The 27,604-nt window shown below is 38.1% G+C and overlaps 1 protein-coding gene across 3 annotated transcripts in view; it reads right to left on the bottom strand.

The window, feature by feature from the left end:
• Nucleotides 1-803: 803 nt before the first annotated feature.
• The window catches only part of LOC149312607 (signal peptide, CUB and EGF-like domain-containing protein 1), a 254,919-nt gene continuing 228,118 nt past the window's right edge, over nucleotides 804-27,604 (bottom strand). For all 3 annotated transcript variants that reach the window (XM_089524974.1, XM_089524972.1, XM_089524973.1), the window contains 10 exons: nucleotides 27,035-27,154; nucleotides 24,581-24,739; nucleotides 23,070-23,276; nucleotides 21,829-21,990; nucleotides 20,375-20,542; nucleotides 19,400-19,561; nucleotides 17,762-17,959; nucleotides 16,702-16,854; nucleotides 15,893-15,972; nucleotides 804-15,095 (listed from right to left, as the gene is read on the bottom strand). In XM_089524974.1, coding sequence (XP_089381100.1) covers nucleotides 14,943-15,095; nucleotides 15,893-15,972; nucleotides 16,702-16,854; nucleotides 17,762-17,959; nucleotides 19,400-19,561; nucleotides 20,375-20,542; nucleotides 21,829-21,990; nucleotides 23,070-23,276; nucleotides 24,581-24,739; nucleotides 27,035-27,154 — 1,562 coding nt within the window. In that variant the 3' untranslated portion in view covers nucleotides 804-14,942. The remainder of the gene's footprint in view (nucleotides 15,096-15,892; nucleotides 15,973-16,701; nucleotides 16,855-17,761; nucleotides 17,960-19,399; nucleotides 19,562-20,374; nucleotides 20,543-21,828; nucleotides 21,991-23,069; nucleotides 23,277-24,580; nucleotides 24,740-27,034; nucleotides 27,155-27,604) is intronic.

Here is a 27,604-nt window from a genome sequence, read left to right as displayed (position 1 = left end):
TGCAAATAACAAAAACATGTTTTTACCTGAGAGGGCACCTCTCTAGGAACCTCTAGGTCCTCCAGTGCAACTCTGTGGTCAACGTCCGACAGACACTGACCATAGAACTGCTCTGGAGGAACTACAAAGGCCTAGTGGAGTGTTCTCTCTAGGAATCTCTAGGTCTTTCAGTGCAACTTTTCAGTGCACTGGAGGACCTAGATATTCTTAGAGAGAACATATTAATCAAATCCGTGAATAATCAAATCCACAAATATCAAAGCTGCAAATATGGAGGGATGAGTGTGTATATAAACTGTGTGTCCACGTCATACGCAGGCACCTCTTACGTGGCTTTCACTTATGCTGAAAGCCGCACAACGGAAGTATCAATGGCATAGTTCTATCTGTTAGGCTCAATGTACAATATCTCAGAACTGGTCCCAGGATGGGTGACAAGGGTCAGAGAGCATGGCCTCCTTATGGATAAGGGCAATTCCTTCCCACTCCCTTGACGCCCTGGTTGAGACTGGTGTTGCACTGAGTACCTGGATCCAGCCCATCCAACTCTTTTGCCCATGTCTCAGTAATACACACCTGGTCAGTCTTTTGAGTTGTCACAATAGGTCTGTTTTAAAAGTTTAACCTTAAGCCCTGCACTCATCATTTTGTTTGTTCTCCCATTTCCCAGGTTACGATCATCTGTTGGAGTTAATGTTATCCATACCAGCCACGCAGCAGAATGAACAATCTGACAGAGTATTTATCTCATTTTAGATTTATTATGAAATTGATTTAACAACAACAAAAATTACATGCTTCCTTTTGAGCTTTGACATAGAAAACAAAGCCACTAATATACAGAGGCACAGAGAGATGCAGAGTTTTAACAAGGTACATTTACAAAAGCTTTTTGAACTACAGTTGTGAGCAGTGTTGTTAAAAGGTTGGTAAAGCTGAGACCATTAAAAAAAATCTAATTACCAAACTTTATACATTAATTGACTAATTTTGTTCTAAACTACCATGATACAGTTCCTGTGGGAAACAGTAATTTGTACATAATTTACACTGGACATAAAGCTTAGCAGTACCAGCAGCATCTACAAAGGGTTTAGTTCAGATTTATACTCACTAATTCATAAAGCCAGGAAAATAAAGATTATTATACATCCAGTTTAGGACTCAAGATCTTCTGTAGAAAGTAACATATTTCCCCCCCTGAAATATCATATTAAAACAACGCATTAGTGATTTGGCATAGGTAAAGATTTGAGAATGGACTGAGTAGTTCCAGTTCCACAGCGATCACAGAGTTATGGTACCATTTAATTTATTATTATTATTATTATTATTATTATTATTATTATTATTATTATTTCTGACACATTGGGCACAACTTTTTCAGTTATTTTTATTTCCTCTTTGGTTCTCTCCCTTCTCCCTGCTCCATTTTAATAGCTGGCATTAGCGTGAATGTTCTGCTTGTCTGAGACAACAATCTATTGCTGGTACCCACTCTAAGTCTTCTACAGCATCACTAACATCCAGGTAAGAACCTCCTCTAGCCGTACATAAGATGTCACCAGACCTTTAAAAGCAGCCTCTGCCCTAGAATAGGCGTTATTGAGAACCTGTTTACATTGGACATGGCCATGTCTTGGGTTGTATCCGTGCTGCAGAAATAATCCAGGTTGACACCATTTTAACTGCCATGGATCAATGCTATGGAATTTGGGGAATTGTAGTTGTGCCACCAGACCTCTCTGACAGAGAAGGCTAAATGTTTCACAGAACTACAGTTCTCAGTTAAAGTGGTTTCAAACTGGCAGTTAAAGTGGTTTCAAACTGGATTATTTCTGCAGTGTGGAGGCAACCCTGGTCAAATTTCCTTTGCCAATGTATTACAAATTTTAAATTGTAAAAAAACCACCCTATTTTTTAAAAGGCAAGTCTACCATGTTTAATGGCACTGAAACTGGTTTCCTGGCCACCTCTCCCTGCCTTGTAAGATACATTACAAAGTAAAATGTAATGGTAATAGTAACTAAATGTTATATATGTTATATGTGATGAAATGGAAGTTCCTAAACATTGTCCCCACCTAGGTGGTTTGAAACCAACGTAACTGGTTTTTGCTGCCACCTAGCCTGGCTTTCTCAACTCAGTTTCAACATTTTAAAAAGTTTTAAAAAACTTTCCATGTACTTCTTCAGAGACGGGAGGTTAGAATAATAACTCCACAGAAAAACAGACATTTAATTCCATTCCAGTCTCACAAAATTTGTATATGTAAGTGTACAAAGAACAGAAAATTGTAATTAGGCTGACCTTTACAAGTTACATCTTGTAGTGAAAGCCACAGTGGATGCCTCATTTCGTAATGCTGGGCTTTGAACAAACACACATGAGCATTTTCTTGTGTGGAGTTAGCAACTGTACATTCTTAACAACAAAAACGAAACCAACATACAAAGATTATAGTCCCCCCCCCTCCCAATTACACAATGTTCACAGATGCAGGAATTGCTACCTCAATCTGCACACAATAGAAAATTGGGCACACAGTTTTAGACAATAATCTAAAGATGTGTACATTTATTAAAAGGTATTTTTTTACTCCTCCATCTGTCAGGAGGAGGCAGCAAGTTTCCGTCTTAAAAATTATGAGCATCATAGCTGTTTTCTCCAAGCAATATACAGGAGAGTAACAAATAACACAAAAAATATCTGGATCTTGTAATGGACAATATATACTCAATATCCTAGAATTTATTCCTCACTGTAAAGGATAGAAAACTATTTACAGAATTAAAGTTTAAAAAAGTAAATTGTTTTTCACATTTCAAGAAAGGTATACTTCATTAACTAAATAGTTTATGAACGATGGCTTCCTACTAAGTAGTTCAAGCCGGGTGTCTGGTAATACCGACTTATTTAATGATGTTCATTCTAAATTGTAGGAAGCAAGTACAGTAAATAAGTGAAGTACAAGTCTTAGCAGTTGAAATACAATGCAATAAAATAACCATCATCTTCTGAAGGTACATAGACTAGTTCTGATATTTGCAAAGGCATTTGTAAATATTTAACCGTTAATTCAGTTTCCTGGCGATAGATGGCCTAAATTAGAATACCTAAAAGGTATCTCTGTATATACATGTTATAACTGTATATATATTACATAGCATCAAGGAATAAAAAATAGAATAGGCAGAATAAATAAATGAAATAGCAAATATGCATTGTACCGTAGGTACATGTCTGTATTCCAATATTCAAAACATTTTCTTTGCTGAATAGTTTGCTACTGCCCTGTACATATGTAACTGATAACTGCGATCTTTTTCAATCCAATATAGGATTAGGTTTTTTCCCTAACAGAATTTGGGTTTTAACTTTAAAATCCCTGGTGGGGGGCTGGAAGATTCTTTTTAATTTTCAATTGATTTTTAGATTACTGTTTAAAAAAATCAGAATTTAACTTGATTTCATGGGATTTTAAAGAAAAATGGGAATCAAGTCTCCTCCGCAGGGGGACTTCTTCTTTTTTCAAGTTCTATTGGTCTGGAAATGTGGGGGGAAATTCAAAAAGAAGATATAATGGATATGCTCAGATATTAGACCTTGTGCTATTTGTATATTCCTCCTCCCCCCCGCAAAAAAATATTGTAGTGAAGGAGAAGCATGAATTCAGCTGAGGGCATGTGTGGCTTGCAGAGACTAGTTGTTAGGCCTAAGTGCATTCAAATGCTTTATTCATGTACACCCCCAAATGTTCAAAAAGTCAAATCATTATGCACTAATATATATTTACTAACATTTCACAGATGAAAACCTGGACACGTGTGGCCAAGCAATATCAGAGTGTGCTCAAAATAGCAAAAGTGATTAGTGCTAGAAGAGACTGCAGCTAGAAGAGACTGCAGAAGTTTCCTTTTGCCTGAGTCTACAAGGAAGAGCGAATTTTTGACCTTTCTCTCTTTGCCCTTCCACTGAGTTAATTGAATGAAAATTCAGTTTGCAGCAATTGAGGTAATAAGCTGAGGATAAAATGGGAAAGTGGGAAGGAGAAGGTGGCCAGAGAAACCGGGACATTTTAAAAGCGCCTGAAAAAGTGGATCAACAGAGGATTAAGCAAGGCTGTCCTGGACAAATCCGGACAGTTGTGGGGTACGAGTAATGTTGTTCTTCTTAAAAATTGTATTTCATGATGTGACTTTTGAATCCCTACACCAGTAAAATAATAGAATGACTGACTAGTTTTAAAATGTAGAATTGGAGCCTGTACAGACAGGCCAAAATAAAGCTGCTTCGGGTCACTTTGGAGATAATGATGCATGCGTCCTAAGAGGCCAGAAGCCACGCCAAAGCCATGGTCCAGTGCTAAGGACTGGAGCACAGCTTTGGCACAGCTTCTGGCCTATTAAGATGCATATGTCATTTAAACAGCATACTCCAAAGTGACTCGAAGCAGCTTTATTTTGGCCTGTCTGTACGGGCTCTCAGTGTATATTTAAGGATTCCCCACTAATTACATTTTGCCTTGTGTATATATATGTAGCAAGTTCTGAACAGAAAATAAATCCATCTTTTTCAGTGGCTTTATTTCACTGTCATATTTCTGGGGGCGAGAAATTGTTGGTGGTCACATGGGACCTTGGAGAATGACACCTCAATTTTTAAAAACTTTTATTTTATTTTACTGATATCTAGTAAAAAAAAAATATAAACAAATTTGGGGAAGGGCTAGAGGAGGGTCAAAAATGGTCCTTAGCCTACCCTTGTACTAAATGGTGATTCGGTGAGGAGCAAGTGAACCCAGACAGCTCCTGGCTCACATGTTCTCCTCTGAAGTTTCAGAAGGAGTTTACAAGTTCCCACATTGGTTTTCATATGAATGACAATTATATGGTTAGCATTAACAATGCTAATGGTTAACATTAACTATGGCCTGTTTAAAACAAGCTAATTCCAAACTGATTTCTGCAACTGGCTTCTATAAATTAATCAACTGGAAGCAAAAGCCCAACTGCATAACTAGAAAAAGAGCTCTGTGCTTAAGGGAGCAGGAAAGCCGGGCAGAGCCAAGACTTGTTCATGTCTTGTTAAAGTGTAGTTTGACATGGAATCTGAAAATGCCCACCTAATATTTTTTTAAGCTTTCCTTACTTGTTGTTAGTTCTTGAAAAGTGTGAATTTCTGACAGGGGGCATGTTAGTCTGCCGCAAAGAATCTTGTGGCATGATTAAAATGAATAAGTTTTGCTTGGCATAAACTTTTGTACAGTGCAGCCAGCTTCTGATGAAATGGTCTGCAGTCTACAAAAGCCTTTTAAATATTTTGGGTCCAAGTGATAAACACATTACCTGTTCAGAGTGTTGTAAAATTACTTGCTGGTAGTTTTGGTGGTAAAACTACTAGTTTCATGACAAAATGTCAGTACACAAAGGGCTGATACAAACAATTCCTGTCCTGAGGAACTTACTTTTTCTGCCAGAAATGAGAAACCTTTGGCCTTCCAGATGTTTTGAACGACAATCAGAAACTCCAGTCAATATGACTAGTGGTAAGGACCTGCAGAGGTTGTAGCACCAAACATCTGGGAAGCCAAAAGTTCCACCTTTGATTTAGTTAGATGATTTGGGCCTTTCTTTGCAGCCTTCAGCCACCCACCCATCTCACCTTGTCTTGATCTCCTTTCACAAACCTAAAACAGGACACATAAAGATTTAGTAAATCATTCTTCTACATTTCAGTTGAATTTACAAATAATGATGCTTCTCCTCAAAATTATATTATGGCTTTACATGCTATGCTGAATGTGAAGAAAACTAAAAAAAAGGAAATACTTTCTGTGTAAGATAATATTGCAGAAATAACAAATAACTAATCATATATTCTGATGATAGCTAATAAAAATGTTGGCAAGATCAACATCTATTACAGATCACTGCAGTTATTAGGATGAAACAGCACATTACAGAAGAAGGAATAAGATTCAAAATATCTTCAACCTTCTTTTTAGGATCCAGTATTTCTACCTCCAGTATTAATGGCAATGGATCCCACAAGTGCACTGAAAAGGGGGGGGGGGGATTTGGTATAATAGCCAGATTTCATTATGCAGCCACCCAAGGAGGAAACCAAGATATCCAAGACTGGAGAATATGAAATCACATTTAATAATTTTTTTTTCAAAAGTAATTTTATACAGTGCTCTGTTGCTAACAGTGCATATGCCCACTATTATTGGCATGAAGAGAATTAAATGGATTTGGCATTAATCATCTTCAAGCTTCTAAGTATGTCAATCAATTATTCACCTGCTGAAAACACAGCTTGATGATTTGGGGAAGGTAACTGACTTGGTGTTTAGAAGAATTAAGTGCAGAATTCAAGGGAGATTAAATAAAAAATAAGTGCTACATGTTACAGGTTTAAAACAAATATAATGGACATGCTTCAGACAAAGTTAAGCGCTTTGTCCCATTGTTTTCAATGTAGCAATTAAGTATATGCTTAATCCATTTAAATCAATTCTCATTGATCCTAATTCCCATTTATTAAACTTCAAAATGTTTAACAGCTGGATTGTATCCTTACATCTGCAAATTCTTAACAGATATCCCTAAAGGGGTGGCTTGATGCCACCCCTTTGATTGCCAGATTGGAGCCACAGCAACCAAACCCAGCAGCCCCAATCCACTGTTTTTCCAGCCCAAAGAGAAGCAGCAAAATGCCACTCTTTTTGTACTGGAAAAAAAGCCACCCTTTCCACTGCCACTGCTGTGGCTTTCCAGCACTTGTGCGACATGCGCCATCTAAATGCCATGCTGCCAGAGCACTGTAACACTGCTCACTGTGGGAGCAGTGGGGCAACGTAACGCTGACTTGGGGGTGTCGTCAGGGCATGTATCATCCATACGCTATGCCCTCACGCCGCCCTTAAGCTGGCATATTGTGCCTGTTTGCTTTGCCTCTTGGTGAAGAACATCTTAGGGAGTCCTTGACAAATTAAGTTCTAATTTTTCTGCAGAAATCCATGAAGCCACAAATGTAATGAGGATCAAGTTCATCAAATAATATCTAGATATATTTTCTATAAAAACTGAAGTAGTAAAACTGAGGGGGAAAACAAAACCAGTCATTATTCCAAAATATGATCTAAACAATATTTCAACAGAATTTATTGACAACATAAGGAACAGATTTGCACTACAAAGCATAATTGACTGTGAACCAGAAGAACTATGGTCAGAAGCCAGGGACACAATAAAAGCAGAATGCAGACAGAAAGTTATAGTAGTCAAAAAGAAAGAGAATAAACTATGGATGGCAGTGAAAATGCTACAAGCAGTAAAGGAAAGAAGAGAAGCAAAAGAGAAAGGAGATGGGAAGAAACTCAGAACCATGAATGCAACAGTACAACGACTTGTGCGGAAAGATAGACAACTACTACAACAAACAATGCAGAGAGATACAGGACTAGAGCAAAAAAAGAAAAACATGAGATCTGTTCCACTAGATACAGGAAATCAAAGGGAAACTCAGACGAAGAACCAGGACACCTATGACAATAAAAATAGCATAATTAAAGACCAGGAAGGAATATAGAGATGATGGATGCGATACACAGAAGAGTTATAAAAAAGAGATGACAAAATGAAGGATACATGGAATGAAGAGCCATATGAAGATGAACCTCAAATTCTTAAAAAGTAAAGTGGAAGCTGCAATAGGAGAAATGGGAAAAAATAAATCACCAGGAACAGATGGTATTCCAGTTGAACTGCTCCAATACACCAGTGCTAGCACCAGCAACACCAGTGCTAACCAACATATGTCAACAGATATGGAAAACAAAACAATGGCCAACAGTTTGGAAACAATCAATATACATCCCTATCCCAAAAAAGGAGACAGGAAAGACTGCAGCAAGTATAAGACCATAGCTGTAATATCTCATGCAAGCAAAATTACGCTCAAAATTCTGCAACCTAGACTCCAACCATACATGGAGAGAGAAATCCCTGAGGGGCAACCAGGGTTCAGGAAAGGAAGAGGCACTAGGGACCACATTGCAAACATACTGTACGATGGTTAATGAACAGCACCAAAGAATTCAAAAGAAAATTAGTATGTGCTTTATAGACTACAGCAAAGCTTTTGACTGCATAGATCATGAAAGGCTATGAAATGTCCTTGGGAGTGCCAACACACCAGAATGGTCTTGATAATAAATCAGTACTCAGGACAAGAGACTTCTGTTAGAACAGAGCATGGAGGAGCAGAATAGTTCCCGATTGGCAAAGGGGTCAGGCAAGGCTGCATCCTTTCACCACATGTTCAACATGTATAAAACATATTATATGAAAAGCATGCCTGAACACAGAAGGAGGAGGGGTAAAAATAGGGGGAAAGAATATCAACAATCTAAGGTTGGTGGATGACACCATACTGGCAGAAAACATCATAGACCTAGAGCAACTACTAAGGATTAAGGAAGAAAGTGCAAAGGCAGGCTTATTACTGAACATAAAGAAAACAAAAATAATGACCACAGAGAATCTACACAAATTCAGCCTAGATAATGAGGAAATAGAAATAGTAAAACTTTTCATATCTGGGATCAGATACTGAACAGAGCAGGGACTGCAGTCAAGAGACCATAAGACGACTAAGAATGGGGAGGGCAGCTATGAAAGAACTGGAAAAGATCCTAAAATGTAAAGACATACAACTGAAAACGTAAGTTAGAATTGTACAAGCCATTGTATTCCCTGTCACCATGTATGGATATGAGAGCTGGACAGTGAAGAAAGTGGACAGAAAGAAAATCAATTCATTTGAAATGTGGTGCTGGAGAAGAGTGCTAAAGATTCTCTGGATAGCCAAAAAGACAAACAGATGGGTCCTTGAACAGATCAAGCCAGAAATCTCCTTGGAAGACAAGATGACAAAACTGAGACACATTATGAGAAGGAAGGGCTTACTGGAAAAAACAGTAATGCTAGGAAAAATGGAGGGAAGTAGAAAGAGAGAAAGGCCACATGCCAGATGGATGGACTCTGTTAAAGGGGTCATGGGTATGAAATTGCAGGACCTGAGCAGAGCAGTAGAGGACAAGGAGTCTTGAAGATATCACACTCCCAGGGTCGCCATGGGTAGACACTGACTCAAGGGCAGTTAACAACAACAAACATATTTTCTGTTTAGATATGAGTTACACTCCCATCTCCAAATTGCAACTTACAGAATTGAAGGACTGTTTATTTAGGTCTACATCCAATTCAGAGTTGGGTATATATAAATCCATTGAAATCAATGTGTTTAGTCATGCCCATCAATGTGTTTAATCACTATAGACTTTATTATTTGCTGTCCTGCAATATTTCTTTCCAGGAATAATGCCTGAGCTGTATCATACTAATTGTTTTTCCAGAGAGTACAACCATTATTGATACTCTGTGCCCTGGAGTACTCACTGGAAAGGAAAGTAGACATACAATTGAGGATGGAAATGAATGGGATTCTTGGCTTTGGTCCCCACATATACAAACTGATAAGCCACATGAGAACATAATGTGCCCATCTGCATGCTTGTGCATCTTCAGCTTCTTGTTAGCCATAGAGAGCAGACAGGTATGAACCAGTTAAATGTGGCATTCTTCTATACAAAAAGTCATCCTGTTTATGAGACAGAGATTTGTTTCCATGCCCTATTGTACATAAAGCCAGTGGCATGAAAGGGACCCTTCTCTTCCTGACAAACTCTGGATTTGGAATGGTATGTCAATTTTACAACTCGCAAATTGTTGCTGCCATTAATTTTAAACAGCAAGGGCAAATTTAAACAAGAACACATTTATTTTCTCTTGAGTCTCTCATGCTTTTGTTATATTGGTGTAAGGAATTTAAAAGGAAAAAAAGTTTATTCCCCCAACCTCGCTTTAAACTGAGAAACTCTTCCCACTCATCCTCCAAAGGCCTACGTCCATTTGTTATTCAACCCATAATATCTGTCAAACTTACATACAGTAATTACCGACATACCAAGTTCCCATTGATTCAATGGGTCTGTTCTATTAGATTGACAATCAGCTGTAGACACAGGAGGGAAAAATGCAGCTTCCTTATGACATTAGACTGCAACTCCCAGCATTCCTTATCATGGCAATGCTGGCTAGCACTACTGCAAGTTACAGTCCAACGACATCTGAAGGATGGTCTTTTCCCATCGCTATTTTAAGCTATTTATTTCCAGGTGGCATTTTAAATAATTTTTTTGTAATATACTCATTTATTTAAACTGAGGAAAGGATAGAAAGGGCATGCTAATAAAAAAATTTACAGGCCAGTCGGACAGTTTTAACCTTGTGAGTCCTCAAATCTGATTTGTTGCTTTACACACACTTTCTAAAAACAAAACATTTCAGTGGGCATTTTGTAGGATCAGCTATACAAATGCAATCTTGACTTGTAAAAGAGAACTATTTGAACTAATGGAAATAGTTAATTTATTATTGTCATTTTATTGTACATACATATACACAAGGTATTTAAAAATGATAATGGCCCAAAGTCAAAAGTTAACCACTCTCTATGTAAAAGTAGCCACAGGTAAAGGCAGTCTCTAACAAATTTTGGAGCTCCTTTGGAATCAGGCAGAGGAAGCCAGGGATCTACCTCACTCTTTTTCTGTGCATATCTTCCCTATCTTTTAGTGGCTAACTATTCCAAGGATGTGAATGAAAGAGGAGTTAGGAAAAGTGACATTTTCAGATTAAAGGCCCCAGAATCCCTCAGCCAACATAACCATTGGGCATGCTGGCAGGAGCATTCTAGGAACAGCCTAGTTCAGAAACTCTGGCTCCTGTAATGTAATTTGTTTAATGGGGGAGAAGGGCAGGACTGTGTAAATGAAGTGTGAAATCGACCACAGAGACCAGAGAGATTTATCATCCTATTAACTTGCATGGTGCCTGGCATATGCATTCTACACAGGTCTGCTCCCACACCTGAAGGGCAGAACTGGGCCAAAGACATGGGCACACTACACTTTTATAGTACTATTATTCAACTTTAACTGCTATCAATAAGTAAAGGGATCTTGTAGAACCTTTGAGACTACCTGAAGGAAAGAAGCTAGTGGCATGTGTTTTCGTAGGCTTGAGCCTACTTCCTCAGATGTATATTGAAGCAGGCTTAAGTCTGCGAAAGCTCATGCTATCAGCTTTCTTTCTTTCAGTGAGTCTCAAAAATGCTACAAGATCTTTGCATACTGCTTTTCCAGATTAACATAGCTATGTCTTTGAATTTAACTGCTATGGCTGCCTCCTGTGGAATTCTGCGGTTTGTAGTTTAATGAGGTCTTGTAACTTCTAAATGCCCCATCCTAAACTGCAAATCCCAGGATTCCACAGGAGGCAGCTGTAGCAGTAAAAGTGGAATCATAGTGCTGTAACTGTACGGCGTGATATTTTATCATGTACATTTTATGTGCTCTTGCATGTGCTTGCCTAAAATTAGGAAGCAATTGTGAAACGGCATTACATCAATAGACCTGGACTCAATGAATCCCATGAATATAAAAGAAGAAGGCAACATAAAAAAACCCAGCAAGTTTTACAAACATAAAAATAACCACCTGCAAGTATTTTCAGACATTCCCAATTGACCTAAATTATCCAAGGTCTTGTTCATACTGTATAACTGAAACCTGTTGACCCTTGTCGGATAAGTAATGGCTACTCAGTTGACTAAGTCTAACACATATGATGCCTTTGATCTGCCATTTGTCAGGCCATGAAAGAGTATACCATGAAGCAGAGGTTAACTCAGGTTTTTGTTGTCAATTCTGTAGGTTTTTGATGTCTTCTCTTGCAACCTTTGGGCAATATTCTGTTATTACGTATTGTATTTGCTTCTGGGTACAACACTGACTGATCATACCTGTTACCAATGTTATTTGTTTTGAAAAGACCTTTGAAAAGCAATATACTACAGATTTAAGTGCCATTTAATAATTTAATGATGAACACATAGCAGAGAAAAGCATGGTTATTTGAAACAGGCCAAGCGATATACCACATTGCATGGGAATCAGTTTGAATAATTCAGGAATGTATCCAATATTTTATATATATTTAAGAAGTATGTACATGTTCACATTCTTTATCAGACTGATAAACATATTAATAGTGTATCTCAGGTCTAGAACAAGTCTTGAAAGAATGTATAGAAAAATCTGTAAGGTACTCTTCAGCATAAATTCCTAGTAGGAAGGAAGGAGTGTACAGTTAAGAGAATAACTGTGCAATCCTTTATTGGTCTATTCAGAGATAAGTCAGATTTGATTTAATGGCATTTGCTAGCAGTGTTACTAGACCTATACAATATACCAAAATAAGCATCATATCAGCACAAACTAGCAACAAAAGCAGGCTGAAACACTGGGTAGCAAAAAAACGCCAACATGCTGAAATAACTGTAAATAATCACCTGATGTTGAAAAGATACCAAAGTGTGTGTGTGCCCTGCATATTACTTTGGAAACTGCATTCAAAATGGAGAGATGCCATGACTGAGAAGGACCTCTCTCTCTTCACTCACCAGCCACCAAACTCTCTTGGTGCTGTGCATGCAACTTAAAATATTAATGGAGTTTCACCAGTTGACAACTTGGTCTGGTGGAGAATGCCGGTTTGCAGGAGCCAGAAAATTGTTTCATTTTTTTACAGCAGCAAAGTTAGTGAGAAATTTGAAGTCTGGAGGCAGTACTTCTAAAAGCCAATAATCATTCAGAATCATAGCAGTAGTGCTTTCTGGCATATGGGAGAAAACAGAATTGGAAATTAAGACTGGACACTCTCTGAGTTATAATATTATCTCCCCTAAAAGAAAGAGGAATTTGTCAAGCATGTTAAGAGATTCCATTTCTAGTGATATATTTTGTGAGCCAGAGTCAGCATGGCATAGTGGTTTGAGCATTGGACTATGACTCTGGAGATCAAGGTTTGAATACCCACTCAGCCATGGAAACCCACTGGAGAGACCATGGGCAAGTCACTCACTTAAGCTTCAGAAAGTCCTGTGATGGTATCACCTTAGAGTTGCCATAAGTCAGAAATTACTTGAAGGCACACAAACGGAGCATTTTGTGATCCACACAACTTTAGAACTGGTTCCATCAAACGTTTGCTAAATTAAAGGAGGTGATTAGTACATATCCAAGTCTTAAATGTGAATTTTCTATTTTGAGCCTATGTTATAATGTTTTGTTAGAAAAAGCATTATTTCAATAGCATGACAGGTGGTATAGCAGGTTAGAAATGAAAAAATAGATGGGATACATAATAAACAAGGAGCTGAGACAGGCAATGACAGTTGAGACAGGTACTGATTCTGTGTAGCTATGTTATTTCTTCAATATAGTCATTACATTTTAAAACTGATTAACAAAGTTAACGAGTAACTTTTTCTTAATTTCTCTTTGTTTATGCTATATTATATGTACATTTTTTTTAAAAAAATGAAGTCTGTTACTTATTTTGAAATGCATTTAAACACAAATAACATTGGTAAGAGGTAATATGTGTTGGCATCTTGCACTCTAAGGCAATAATATTTTTAAAATGCATAGGAGGCGATATACAAGGCCAACCCATATTGCCTTACGTAAATTGTCCAAGAATGATGAGCCAACAACCAACGGAATCATATTTGGTCTATCAAAAACATATGGAAGCAACAAAATAATTCATACCCATTTTCTTACCACCTGGCACCTTGTGCCCTGACTACAGTAGATCTAATGAGGATCAGTTCCAACATGCAATTTCCATTTACTTCAGATATGAAATAAACTAACATTACACATTCTTCAAGACAGCATATAAAATGATGGGCTAAACAGCATTGCCAAGTCCTCTAATATAGTCCAGTTTCTACAAAAGGTGCACTATTAACAACTGATGGAGAAAGCTCCATGCATATGTGCAGAATTCTATTTTCAGTAGCTACTAAGTGATCCTGCCTTCATCTGCCACTATGTACATGCAATTCTGGATTGTGATGAGAGACATTATTGTCTGAATGTTATCTACATGAGCTACAGGTAATAATAATAATACTGAAGTACCCAGAAAAAGATGCATATATTTATATCTTATACTTGTTTAGATCTCCCATCAGACGTAATAAAATTAGTTATTACTATTTTCCCTTGAATTTCTTTCATCCTATTGTAAAAATGATCAGAGAAACCAAAACTGATCTATAATTCCGCTATTGCACTGGCAAAGTTAGACACCAGTAGACTAATGAAAAAGTTGTAAGAGGGCCAATGAAATACTAGGTTGTGAGAGTAGAGCTTGCCTAATCCACCAGACAAAAAATTACACACCTATTTTATCCTCATCCTTCTTTTTTGGTTTATATCTAGAACAAAGTCTCCATAAAACCACCATTGGGAAAGTATGGTATTTAGATTTCCCCATAAAATTTCACATATAAAGTTCAAGTGCAATTCAAAATCCAAGTATCATTTATACTACATACACCTTTCTATCATAACTCTTCTTTGCAGGTAGTTTCTTTGACCAGGTTACTTCTTTGCTTAAGAAGAAAATCCCCCCCGACCCAACTAGAACAGGTTTAGAAATATATTTCTAAACAGATGCTTTTTATGGTAATTGAAAATAAACTAGTGCAGGCTTAAATGTGGATCTTCAACTTGATGCACTCTGGAATCCAATATTATTCTTCTTTGAAGTAAAAAAAAAATTCCATTCAAAATATTGGAGATTATAAAACATTATAGTTATTCTTCAATATACAATTTAAGGTAAAGACTGCCAAGGAGTCTTCAAATTAGCAAAAATGTTTCTACTGTCAAAGACAATACAATATCTGACAGGAATGCAAAGGAAAAAAACAAAAAATTGAAAAGCACTAGGAAGTTATTTGTAGGGTCGTAGAAATCTGGACACTTTTGATCGAAGTAGCTTTATAAATGATCTTGGGAACATCTCCTTTGATTCTTGTGCTGTGTACTTGAAATAGTTTTGCGGATGTGCCAGTACATCGAAAAGGGCTTTAATGAGTTTCTTGTCCTGCAAGAGACAATATATATGCATCATGTAGAGAGAGCAAGCATATCTTCTGCATAGGGATTCTACTGAGCTCCCTTTCCAGTGCTAGCTGAGCACAATGACATTATGTTTTTCCCATTTGGAAGAAGTTTCTGGTTTCAGCATTATCTGTCTTAAGGACACAATTAACAGCATTCAAACATTATTTGCCATATATCCCACCTTTCTCCCCCAAATGGGACCCAAAGACTAGAATAATACCTTTACTAGGGTCCAGAACACACTGCAGAAATAATCCAGTTTGAGACCGCTTTAACTGCCCTGATTCAGTGCTAGGGGATTTGGGGCACTATAGTTTTGTGAGACATTTAGCCTTCTCTGTTAGAGAGCTCTGGTGCCACAATAAACTACAGTTCCCAGGATTCCCAAGCACTGAGCCAGGACAGTTAAAGCAGTATCAAATGGGATTACTTCTCCAGTGTGTTTTGGACCTACTGGTAGGTCAACTAAAAGGCACAAAACCTGATGCCAAGCAAGTCAATCACTTCAGGCAAAAGCTGTTAAAAAAAAAAAAGGCAGAGCGGGAACTGACTCGATCTTATAGACTGCATGTTGTTCTGAGATGTTATAGCAGCATTTTCACTTGTGACACACTTACAAATAAGGGCTATTCCAGAATTAGGTTTCCCCTGAATGGGAACAAAAAAAGCAATGAAAGAAATCAACTCTGATTCCCCAGTATGAAAACAAAAGTTACCCCCTTGCAGTCGCCTCTATCTAAGCTTGAACACTGCTGAGCTAAACAGAGGTTTACTAACTTTTAAAATTTCTTGATGATTTTCTGATGCATATAAACGTCCATCTCGAACAATGTCTTCTATTAACTGTTGATAATCCTCTGAAAAGTGCAAAAGCAAGAAGACCAATAAGTAACTTTTCATTATCATTCACACCACAGAAAGCCTCTGGTGTCCAGAAAACAAATGACTACATTTCTTTCAGTTCAGGATCACAGATAATTATTATAACTTGGAATATTTTCATATTGTGAACTAGATTTTGTCTTCTAACCAAGGCTCGATAATTTCTTCCCCGTGCACCAAACAAAACCAAATCAGAGACATTGAAGACAAAGTATATTAGTAACAGAAAGGCCATCTTCTTACATTTTTATAGAACAGTGGTTCTGTGAGAATGTAAGGAAGACAGGCAGAAGAGAAGACTTACACAAAAAGGTTAGGGGGCTATCTATAAAGTCAAGTTCTAAACCAAAATCTGTTCTGTACAAATCTCCCGTTTTCTCTTTTCACAGTTAACCTTTATGTAGCTTTGATAGCTTCAGATCTAAACAGCTGATAAATATTCATTAATAAATAATAAACACTAATAATGGTTATCTTTACAGAATCTCTGTTGGAAGTTGCTCTTGCAGTGACACCTGGAACTGGTGAGAGGGGAGCCGCAGAAAAGTGCCACATATATAAGAGTTTGGTTGTTTGTCGATCAATGCAATAAAACAATAGGAAAGCCCCTCCCTCAAAAATTATATTAATTTTTATTCTTTAAACTACTTTCTTTCAGTGATCTTTGGATATGTTAGAGTGATGTAAAATGGCACAAACCTTACCGTCATAAGTTACGTATGGTACTTGGAATCCTTTGCCACTGTTGCCTTCATTTGATTTGAATTGTATCCACAACTTTCGTGATCTGGAAGTGAATGCTATAGGTCTCTCATATGTCTGGCAAGTTTCATAGGTAGTAATTGATGTGGGTGAAGCTGCAATATTAAAGCATAAACATAAAAAGATTTTTGTTTTAAAAAATCTTTTTGTCTTTTCTAGAGCTGGACTGCCTATTCTCACTGACAGCAGCCCTCTAAGCAGAGATTCCTCCCCAGACCTCACTCCTGAGATTTTTTTTTCCTGAACACAGTAAAAGATTGATGCTGGGATCTTGTCCTTCAGAGATATAACCTTTTGCCCCCATATAAGTGAAACTAGCTCTGGGACTGCATGCATGCATGCATGCATGAATCATGGATACCCTCATGAATTGTGTACAGAATCCTGGATCCTCTCAACACCACAGTTTTTTTTTCTTGCTGGGAGTCGAAATCCTTCTTTCTATTCCCTACATCGTGTCTAGTATAGGAAGAGCAATCTGTTGGACAGTCTCTTGGGGAGGGAAGGAAAGACTCTACTTTCTCTCCCCTGGGGAGGTTCAGACAGTCCACTCACTGAAGACTGGTACAATATCAGTGGGGCAGGGAATCACATAGCCCTGACCTCCCAGCCAAAGATTGTGCAAACTGGTTCTAAAGGAATTCTTCAATGAGCCACAGGTCTTTCCTAATCTCTAGCCTATCATCCTACATCTGATAATGGATGAGGAATAGATGGGAAGGCTGAATTCCCATGGCTACTTAAGATCAGTATAATTGGTCACAGAGGATCCTCAACTACACACAGAGATCAGGTTGCAACAGCAGCAGATGTTCAGGCATCAGACACATGTGTGTTTTGGATCACTGTCTATACCAGTATGTCTACTGAGAAACCAACAGCAATACCTGCTTGGGTTCCATTTGAGATGGTGTAGGGGTAGGAACGGTGGCATGCTTGATACACAGCTGGAGACCAAAGATGAGCAGTGTTAAGAGTAACTGACTGTACAATTCAGCTTACCACTCTTTCTCATTACTAAAACATCCCCACACTCATCTTCTATTGGAAGAAATATCTCAGGGACCACTATAAGAATCCGCCTCTTTGGGGGTGGGCTTATATTCCAAATACATTCAACATTGGCTGGGTAATCTCCAGGATAGTTGGGAGACTCAATGTAGCCTGTATAGTCTCCAAGTTCTCCACCACATTGTTGATCTATGAAAAACAAGTGACAAGAAAATAAGCTTAACACATAATCACATAAAGTGATTTACTATCTTTATTTTTTTCATACTCAAACCAGCTCAGTAACATAGAGCATGATTATTCCCATTTTACAAATCAAGAACTGTTAAAATGAGTGAGGCAATCCACTGTCATCAAATGACAGCCCTATTTGCACAGACTAGAACAAATCATTTTCTTTTTTAAAAAAGGGTATGTACAAGGTTCTAATGTCAGATGATACTGATAGTGCACACTATTGGTTTCCAAACAGTGCTTCAGGTCCTCTGGAAATTAATCAGTCTCCTTTCTGCAATGCAAAAGCTGACTTTATGGTGTATAATACTGCAGAAATAAAGCAGTTTGACATCACTTTGCCACGGGTCTATCCAACAGAATCCTGGGATTTGTAGTTTGGTGAGGTATTCAACCAGAGAGCTCTGGTATCCCACCAGACTACAAAGCCCAGGATTCTATAGGATACAGCCATGGCAGTTAAAAGACTGCTTTATTTCTGCAGCGTGAATGCACCACAGGCGGATTAAATATGTCAAAGGAATTACATTACATTATCATGTGTTTGGGATCACAGCATCTTGGGCTGGCCCAACATGCTTTAGTGTTTCAGACAAAGAAAATGTCTCCTTCAACTATTTCTGTGTAAAGAGAGGTGACCAGACTAGCTACAGAATTTTGTTTAACATGGGTAATGGAACTGGGTTATTCATGGAACCTGAAGTTAGAAACCTAACTTGGGGGGCTGCGGGTTGGCACACAAAGGTCTCCTGCAATGTTTTGCTGTTGAATCCCAGCATCTACTGCTTGGGGCACTCACCTCACTCAGTCTAAGGACATCTGGTCACTGAGGATATCCAAGTGCTTAACCACACATGGGACTCCTTGTTCATTTCAATGCAACACACATACTATATATTTATAAATATTCTTAAGTACATTTCGAGATTTTAAGGAGGTTAGAAAATTGGTCAGAAAATTGATGTCTCTCAAGTTAAATTTGATTCCTAGAGGCTATCATTAAGATCCTAAGTTGCCTAACAGCACCAGAAGAGATTTTTGGATAGAAGGTCCTGCAAAAACTGTCAGCGGTCTATGAGTCTGAACATGAGTTGCACTGAAATCAACAAGGAGTTCCACAATCCTCCCTTCCATATAAGCCTTCCAGTAAGTGCTCACCAGTGATTTAGGCTGGTTGAATCTAGAGGGAATGATTAAATTCTGTACCTTTTAATTGTTTACAGAGGGGCTGTTCCAAGAAAGTGGCTTCTGAACCTTTCTATATGACTTATGATGTGGGGCAGTTTTGATATATAGTTCAAAGGTATTTCCAGATGGGTTGTAACTATGTGACTAGTTTAAAGTACAAACCCACCTCTACTGGCTACAAGAAAATATAGATACTGTATAACTTACTTTTACAGTGTGTAACATTAGTAGAGCCATCAAAATCTGTACTGGTATTCCCAGGGCAGGTAATGCAGTAATTCTGACCAAATTCAGGCTGGTAGGTTCCAACAGGACATCTGATACATCTGTGGGTTGTAGAGTTGTAGTAATGGCCAGGAGAACAATGAACTGTATAGTAGAAAGGCATGAGTATGTTCAGTATATTACAGAAAATAAACACACAATAAATGGTAGGAAAACAAGACATGTAAGGCTGGAAGAACACAAGCATGCATCAGAAGCAGCACTAGGCCATAGCAGACACACTATAAGACCCCCCCCCCCTTCAGCGTGTGGTACAATTTATGTTGTATTTCAATTTCAAGATAAGTTATACAACAGTTAGAGTTGAGCAACTTCCATGACTCTTATAGTAATGTGGATAATTTTATATTGGGGAATTTGATGACACACACACACACACACACACACACACATATTGAACACTTAAATTTTGAGTCTATGACTGACTGACTGTATTTCAATGCCATTGGAGAAGGCATTTCCGGGCTGCTATGGGTTTGGGCAGAGAAACACTCGAAACAACTAAGTATAGCAGAATGACATGGGGGAAAACTGTTCTACCCATAGCTGTAGAGAAGTCGACATCGAGGTGTTTTATTCAGTAGAAGCCCTGCATTTCTTAAAAAGTCATATGCATCAAAGCTGTAGCTTTTAAACTTCCCTGCATGTCATTTGTGGTTTGGATGCTGCTTCTATAGATTAGCTGTTTTTATATTCTTTATATATTTTACATATATATTTTCAATAATTTTTATTAAGCTGCTGCAGGAAAGGAAACAAAGACTTCTACACAACAGTGAATTTGTTAACTTCTCAAAATGACAAGTTTATGGTGATAAATTAATGTATTATAAACATTTATTGACAATGTACTACCGTACAAAGGTGCCAGCTGTTTTTTCTTCCTTTACAACTTACCCTTTGTTTCACAGTCCTGAAATGACACGGCACCTTCATATTTGGTCACCAGCCCACCGCCACATGGAAAACAGAGGGTCCTTCCTGGCTCAGATTGATAGGTGCCAAGTGGACATAATCTACAAGGTTTAAAACCATCAGAAGAAAAATGTCCAGGGGAACACTGACCTAAAAATGGAAAGGTTCCATCTTGTTATTAAGCTGAATTCTTTGTGGAAATTCAAAAAATATCGATACCATTAATACTGATGAATGTAAAGACCGCCAGATATTTCATTATCATAAAATGGAACTTTAGAATTAAGGTAATAGCCAGATACATGCACTGAAGTGCTCTGTGGCTCTCAAGAGTGATAAATCAGGAAATGGTAGGTTTGCCTTGGGGTTACAGTTAGTCAAAACTAACTTTAAGGCACACAATAACAAAAAAGGATAGACATATTCACTGGATACCTCACAGTTCAAACACAAGAAACAGTGACAAACTATTAACCCTCTTTCACTGATGTTAATAAGACTGCAAAGGATCTGTTGTGAATGGGTCTCATAAACAGAAATCTGGGATAAAAGACCCCAAAGCTTCCCAGTTTCTTAGGATAAATTTTATTGTTTAGATTCAGTATATCAAGATGGGAAAAAAATCCAGTGTTGGGAACTCTTCTGAAGTAGCAGGGGCAACAGGTGCGGTATAGCTCTGAGTAATAACAGCCAAAAAGGTCCCTACAAATAAGGAATTATGGGTTGAACACTTTTCAGTTCACTTTCTTTTTTCTGTGACTTTAAGAGAATGATTCTAACTTAAAATTCCTGTTTATCCAGATTTCAGCCCTGGAGTTCATTGGGAGAGTTCTCATCTCCAAACTAGCCAACCATAATCCACCTCTTGTTCTCCTTTTTAAAAAAGTGTTTTCACAAGCATTTTACAGACAGTGACACTGATACCTACCTTCCAAGAAAGAGTTTCCTGGACTAAAATACAGTGGGTTTAACTTAGAAATATTATAGAGGGCACAGCTGCAAAATGCAATGCACCCGGTCATTCTAGGCTAGAGTGATATTTTTCATACTATGTTCTTTGGGTTCTTGGGCTTCCTTTGAAATGTATCAAGGGCTTCTTGAAGAGAAGAATAGGAATAAGAGCCAAGCTTGCCCACAGATTCAGTCTTCCTGTGCTAACACAAGGCTCTTAGGAGCACTCAGATCAGACAGTATAACTATGAGGCTCACAGACGTGGCCTATGATCTGTGCAAACTGACTGTGCAGCACCCTGGAACATATCCAAGGATTCCCTAATCTGCAGTAGATGTCTGCTTTCTGAAGCAGTTTAGTGGATATGAAACACTACGATATGGTACTGTACATAAGGATACCCACATAGGGATCCATCCAATCTCTTCCTTCGTCCTTCATGACTGACTTCTCTATGCAACTTTTAGATTCAGGTTACACTTGCCTCCACATTCTGAGACATTCCGTGCACCGGCTACTCCCTGTCCATCATTGCTTGGGCAAGGTTCGCATGACAGTTGACCTTCTGTGTCTTGGTACGTTCCTGGAGAGCAAGGGATGCACTGATTATGTTCTCCACTGTAATAGGTACCAGTGCTGCAGGTAACTGGGAAAATAAAAATGGAATTTGTTAAGAACTTTCACCTAGTACTGTATTATAATTTCTGTTCAAACATACACAGAGTTTTCTCCAATTTTCCATTAATTTCTCCTTATCGAATCTTTGGGGCAAGCTTTTAGATGCGGTAAAGTTGTTGTTAGTATTGCTGCTGACACTACAAGTGAGCACTGAACCCCCATATTTAAATAACAATATGGTAGATGGTGCACTGAAATATTCTGTTTTCAGTATGTTCCTGCATGTGCAAATACAAAGTCTCTTCAGTGTCTTCTACTGTTATGGGAGCAGGTTTTCTATCTCTCAAGTTCAAGCCTCAATACTTGCTTCTTCAGAAGTAAAATCAGGTTGACACACAACACCTATTGATAAGAATACCAAAATGGATGGGGGAAGGGGAAGAAAATACAAATATTTGCTCCTTAAGACGATACAGTGTGGACCGCTTCTCCATCTAGTGTGTCTTTTGAAGGCACTTTACATATATATTGTAGTGAGAAGTCTCTGTACATCCTAGGTTAAAAAAATAAAATAAAATCTACATCCATTCTGATATTCTTATTCAGGTAATTCAAATTCTGCATCAAGAGATGCTGAATCATAGATCATTGAACGTGAGCAAAACTGGCATCTTTTAATTTATTTTGCGCTTTTTGGCATAATTTATTCTGGTTTTGCTAATGGTGGCAACAAAGTAAGAAGAATATGAAGAATCCCGAAGCACTATTCCCAACTAAAGAATATTTGGTGTTTGAACTTTCATCAGGCATTGCTTATGTACTTCTCAAGCACAATTTCATAAAGGCTACACATTTGCTTTTTAGAAATGAAAGCTGAAATTTATAGAAAGCTGGTTTCTGTTCCCATTCTCTCATTCTGTGCTGCCAAAAAACCTGGTCATGCACACAGCCCTGAATACTGGCACCAAGATTTGAAATATTACAATGGGTGAGTAGAATGCAATTTTGACATGAACTCCAACACAGTGGTTTGGACATATATTTAGTGATTATAAAAGAGAGTAGATTCTGTGAATTTGTTTTGTGAAGCGTTTATTTGGATCTTACCACACTTTCCATCCTGCTGCACTTGCCCTGTATTGCAGGGGTCATGCCCTTCAGTGACCACTTTCGCTGCCTTCTGAGCCACTTCATACTCCGTCCCAGAAAACTGAATGTAAAATTGCTGTTTGTTAATAGATTTCCTCAATGTCTTGATTGCAGTCTGTAGCTTCTGCTCCATCCTTTTCCGCAAACACTCAAGGTTACAGATGTCTAATTGGAGAACCAATCAGAAACAATTATGATTCAGATTCGAGACAGGGTTCAGAATCTGGTTAGTTTTGCCAAAATCTTACACCTAGGGATGTCCCCCTTCTGAGACACAGGATGCTGGCCTGGTGATGTTACTGAGCATGACACATTAAGCACCACTCACAGATGCACAGTTAGCCGGTCAAATAAACACCAAGGAGCTTATTGCGTGGCTGAATAATCCGTTTTACCTCTATCTAGTTTAAGTCTTAATTCAAGATGCATTCTGATCTTATTAGGAGGTTTTTGCTGCTGAATCTGCTGCCTCAATACATCCCAGGTACATTCCTGCTTCCCGGAGTGCTCCTCGTGGCTTTTTTCGGATCTTGGAGTTTTTTGGCTTAAGAAAAATGGCTGCCAATAGACTCCTGGAAGTGAGGATGTACCCGGGATGTATTTGGGTGGCAGATTTGGTGGCAAAAACCTTCCAATAAGATCAGGATGCAGCTTGAATTAAAACTTAAGCCGGATACAGGTATTAAGCCACAAGATAAACTCCCAAGTCTGCTGATGGAGGAAACAAATGTTGCCAAGAAAACCCCATGATAGGTTTGCCTTAGGTTTGCCATAAATGAGAAATTACTTGAAGGTACAAAACAACAACAAATACATGAAGGATAATGTTGCCAGAGGGACAAAACTTTTTTTCCCCATTCTTGGTACGGGATAATTCATTTTATTAACAGTGCTCATGGAAGAGGGCAAGATGTTTGTGAACTATACAGGACCACTCAAATACGTATTTATTCTTTGCTATGATGGATATATTTTGCTAATACATAAATGAACAATGTGGTGACTGAGACATTCTTGGGTGTGAGGTTTGCTCCAGGTGTATTTCATTTTGCTAATACACTAGGGACACAGGATCCCTGTGAATGTGGAAAAATCACAAATAACAAAAACACTATGTTTTTACCTGACAGTACACCTCTCTAGGAATCTCTAGGCCCTCCAGTGCAACTCTGTGGTCAATATCTGCCAGACATTGACCACAGAATTGCACTGAAGGAGCTACAAATGCCTAGTGGAATGTTCTCTCTAGGAATCTCTAGTTCCTTCAGTGTGACTCTGGGTTAAAGTTGAACATAGAGTTGCACTGGAGGACCTAGAGATTCCTAGAGAGAACATATTAATAAAATCTGTGAATAATCAAATCCACAAAAATCAAAGCTGCAAATATGGAGGGATGAGTGTAGATGGATCAGGCAACCACTTTTATAAGCAACACTTTCAAAAAATAAGTGAAGGTATCTTTCACCAACCTGAGACCTCCTCAGACTTCATCTCCATTTCAAACTCAGCAGTGATGTGGGATACCTCCTTTGAGGGCGATTTTCGTCCACGACGTTTCTTCTTAGAAGAGTCACATTTCAAGTTCACAAAGGCTACCTGGCAGTTGTCTGTACAAGGGAATTGACCTCCTTTGCATAACAGCAGCAACATGGAAAAGACATCAAGGTCCAAGATAGCATTGTTACATTTGTGCTAGTTGCATTATTACTGATGGGACAAGTGATTTTATTAAAGAGATGTACATGTAATATTTGCATTTATGAAAGAGGGTAAGAAGAAGCCAACACAGCAGAACAGGATCTTTGCTGGTTATCACAAGTGTCTGCTTATCTATAGGCAAGGTAAGCTCATAAGAAAGCTTTACACCAATGCCTTCCTATTACAATAAAGTAAAGGTAAAGGAAAAGATTTCCCCTTTGACAAGATTGTCTAGTCGTAGGGGGTGTCTGACTGTAGGGGGTGCTGCTCAACTGTTTCCAAGCACTTCAGCTTATTTCATTTTAGCTCCTGATTATCTCATGTCCCTGGCACAGATTTTCAACATAGATATTTATCCAGAGTAGACAGCATATATTTCAAGAGACAAAATAACTCTGAGCAGAAACAAAACACAAACTCCTGGGTGGAATAAACCCTGCTTTTGAGTCCAGGTTGTGAACTCACGTATGCAGAAAAACTTAGCGAGTAAATTGAGTTCTCAGAGGAGTCCACAGGGCAGCTGCCCAGATTAGATTCCTAATAATTCCATGGCAGAGGTGCCAAAGAACTCTCCAAAAATAGAGATGAAGGTCCAGAAATAAAATGAAAACAATCAGAAAAAACAGGGTTCTTTCTCTCCCCACTCACTCCCAAAGCTTTCCCCTCTGAAATATAGGAAAAACTGAACATGGGGGAAATGGATTATGTAATATTTTTTCCAGAATGATAAATAAAATGTTTAGCACAATGTGCCTGTATAACTACTCCCTCAAATTTATTTTTAAAAGCTATGTAACAGGAAGACTTGAAGCCAGAGCAAGACATCTTTTAAGTCCTGTACCCACTTACTGAAAGTCAGGTCCTGAAACAAGTGGTAAAGTCAGCTCTTAGGTAAGCGTCTCAGTTATGTTCTGTAGTTCATTGGAGCAAGTTGTTTGATATACTTTGGAGCTGTCCAAGGTACAAAACAATCCTGTATCCGACTACTGGAACTCTCTTTTCCTGTATGCTTTTTACACAGTGCTCTCCTCCTGTTGGCAACTGGCTTTCATAGCCAGTCATTAGCCTCTTTCTTCAATGCCCAGCCCCGACTGAACCCAATATTCAGAAAACACAACCAGCATAAACAAGATAGTTGATCATAAATAACCTGGGCTCCTTTACAATTATCCAACATTTTAGTCAATTGATTTTTTAAAAACAATAGTGTAGTTATATATGCCTTCAGTAACACTGGGCAATATATTGCCAATGTACCAACTAGTTGCATTGTGTACATATGTTTGATATTCATTAGGCAAGATGCACAGTAGCTACTGGAAACAGTGGCTTGGCAAAGTACATCTTAAAAAAAGGTTTTTAGTTTTTCTGATCGATAATCCCTATAATGTAATGCTGATTAGACATGACAGGTGTTTTCCTTGCCTACTTGTAACATTTTGACTCCACTTTCATTAAGTTGCCATTATTTACCCCTGCTACTCTATTTTGGGGTGTGTGTGTGTGTGTGTGTGTGAGTTAATCTTAATCTAGAATGTAAAACAACCTTTCTTCTTACAACCACTTTTCACTTGCAAAAATGCTGATCTGCACACAGTAAGGCTATTCACTTAGTAAAGTGGTAGTAAAGCAAGCGCTTCCCACTGACTCTTCCCATTATGTCAGGAAAATGATATTATAAAACCAAATTAATAAAATGCAAAATTGGGGTTATTCTAAACTGAGACTTTAGCTTAACATTAATGTACTATTTTTTTTACACACTAGCATAGGGTGAGTTGCTTGGGCATTTTTTGATTTCGGTTGCAATACTGATAAATTGAGAACTAGCATTGTGGCTAGGGTCAGGGTTAAAGTCAGGAATCAGTTTTCATGTATATGTCTTGTATTTTGTGAGCCTAATGAGAATTCCAGTGTCCCACTAGCCGCTGAATGGGGCAAACCTATTGACAAGCAGAGTATATAATTTCTGCTTTTCTACATCACAGTTTGCCAAAAAATTGTATAGGGCATTTTTTTGACCCAGTAACATTACATAGGCTGGAGAAAAAGTGCCCCAATACCAAAAGTAAATTGATTTTGGTGACTTTTTTTGTCCTGGCTGGTTTTGTTTGTACAAAATAATCTGGCAGCTAGCTTTTTTTTTCTGAGCAGAGAAAAATCAGCCAAAATCAACTTTTAGTCCTCTTGTGGTTTTCTGTTGTTACATCCTCCCTTCCACATACCTATAACAGCCTGCTGCTTTCCAACATCTTTAATTTTTTCTTTGCTGCGGGGTCTCAAGTGACACTTTGCATCCTTGATTTTAAAACGAGCCTTCTGTTTGATTGGGGCTGCTAGTATATCTGGAGAAAGAAAATAGATCATTATAATTGGTAATGTATTTTATTCTATTTATTCTATTTTAACAGAATAAAGGAGAGCGGTGTTAACTTTAATGCCTTTGTAGTACTCTTTCCCACCACTGTCATAGTTTTCAAAATGTTGATTTATAAGTACCAGTCTGACTTTTACAAGAATAATCATTCTTAAATAAAGTATGAGGAAATGGGAAGTGAAAAATATCAGGATGTACTGGGGACAGAAGGAAGATTTGTATAATTGAAAAAAATGATGTACTTTTTTGGCGAACAACAGAAGATACAACAACATAAAAGAATAGAAGCAGGTTTTAAGAAAAGCCCCTGTGTGAGACTGGGTCTCTGGTGACTGAAACAGAAGGAGCATATTAAAACATGTGAAGACCTGAAAAGAAACTATTGAAATCTAATTTAAGACCCTCTAGGCCACAGAGA

Source organism: Sceloporus occidentalis, unplaced genomic scaffold (assembly GCF_023333645.1).
Source record: "Sceloporus occidentalis isolate IW3139 unplaced genomic scaffold, rSceOcc1.0.p SCAF_5, whole genome shotgun sequence".
NCBI lineage: Eukaryota > Metazoa > Chordata > Lepidosauria > Squamata > Phrynosomatidae > Sceloporus > Sceloporus occidentalis.
This window is presented reverse-complemented; position numbering and strand designations above follow the sequence as displayed.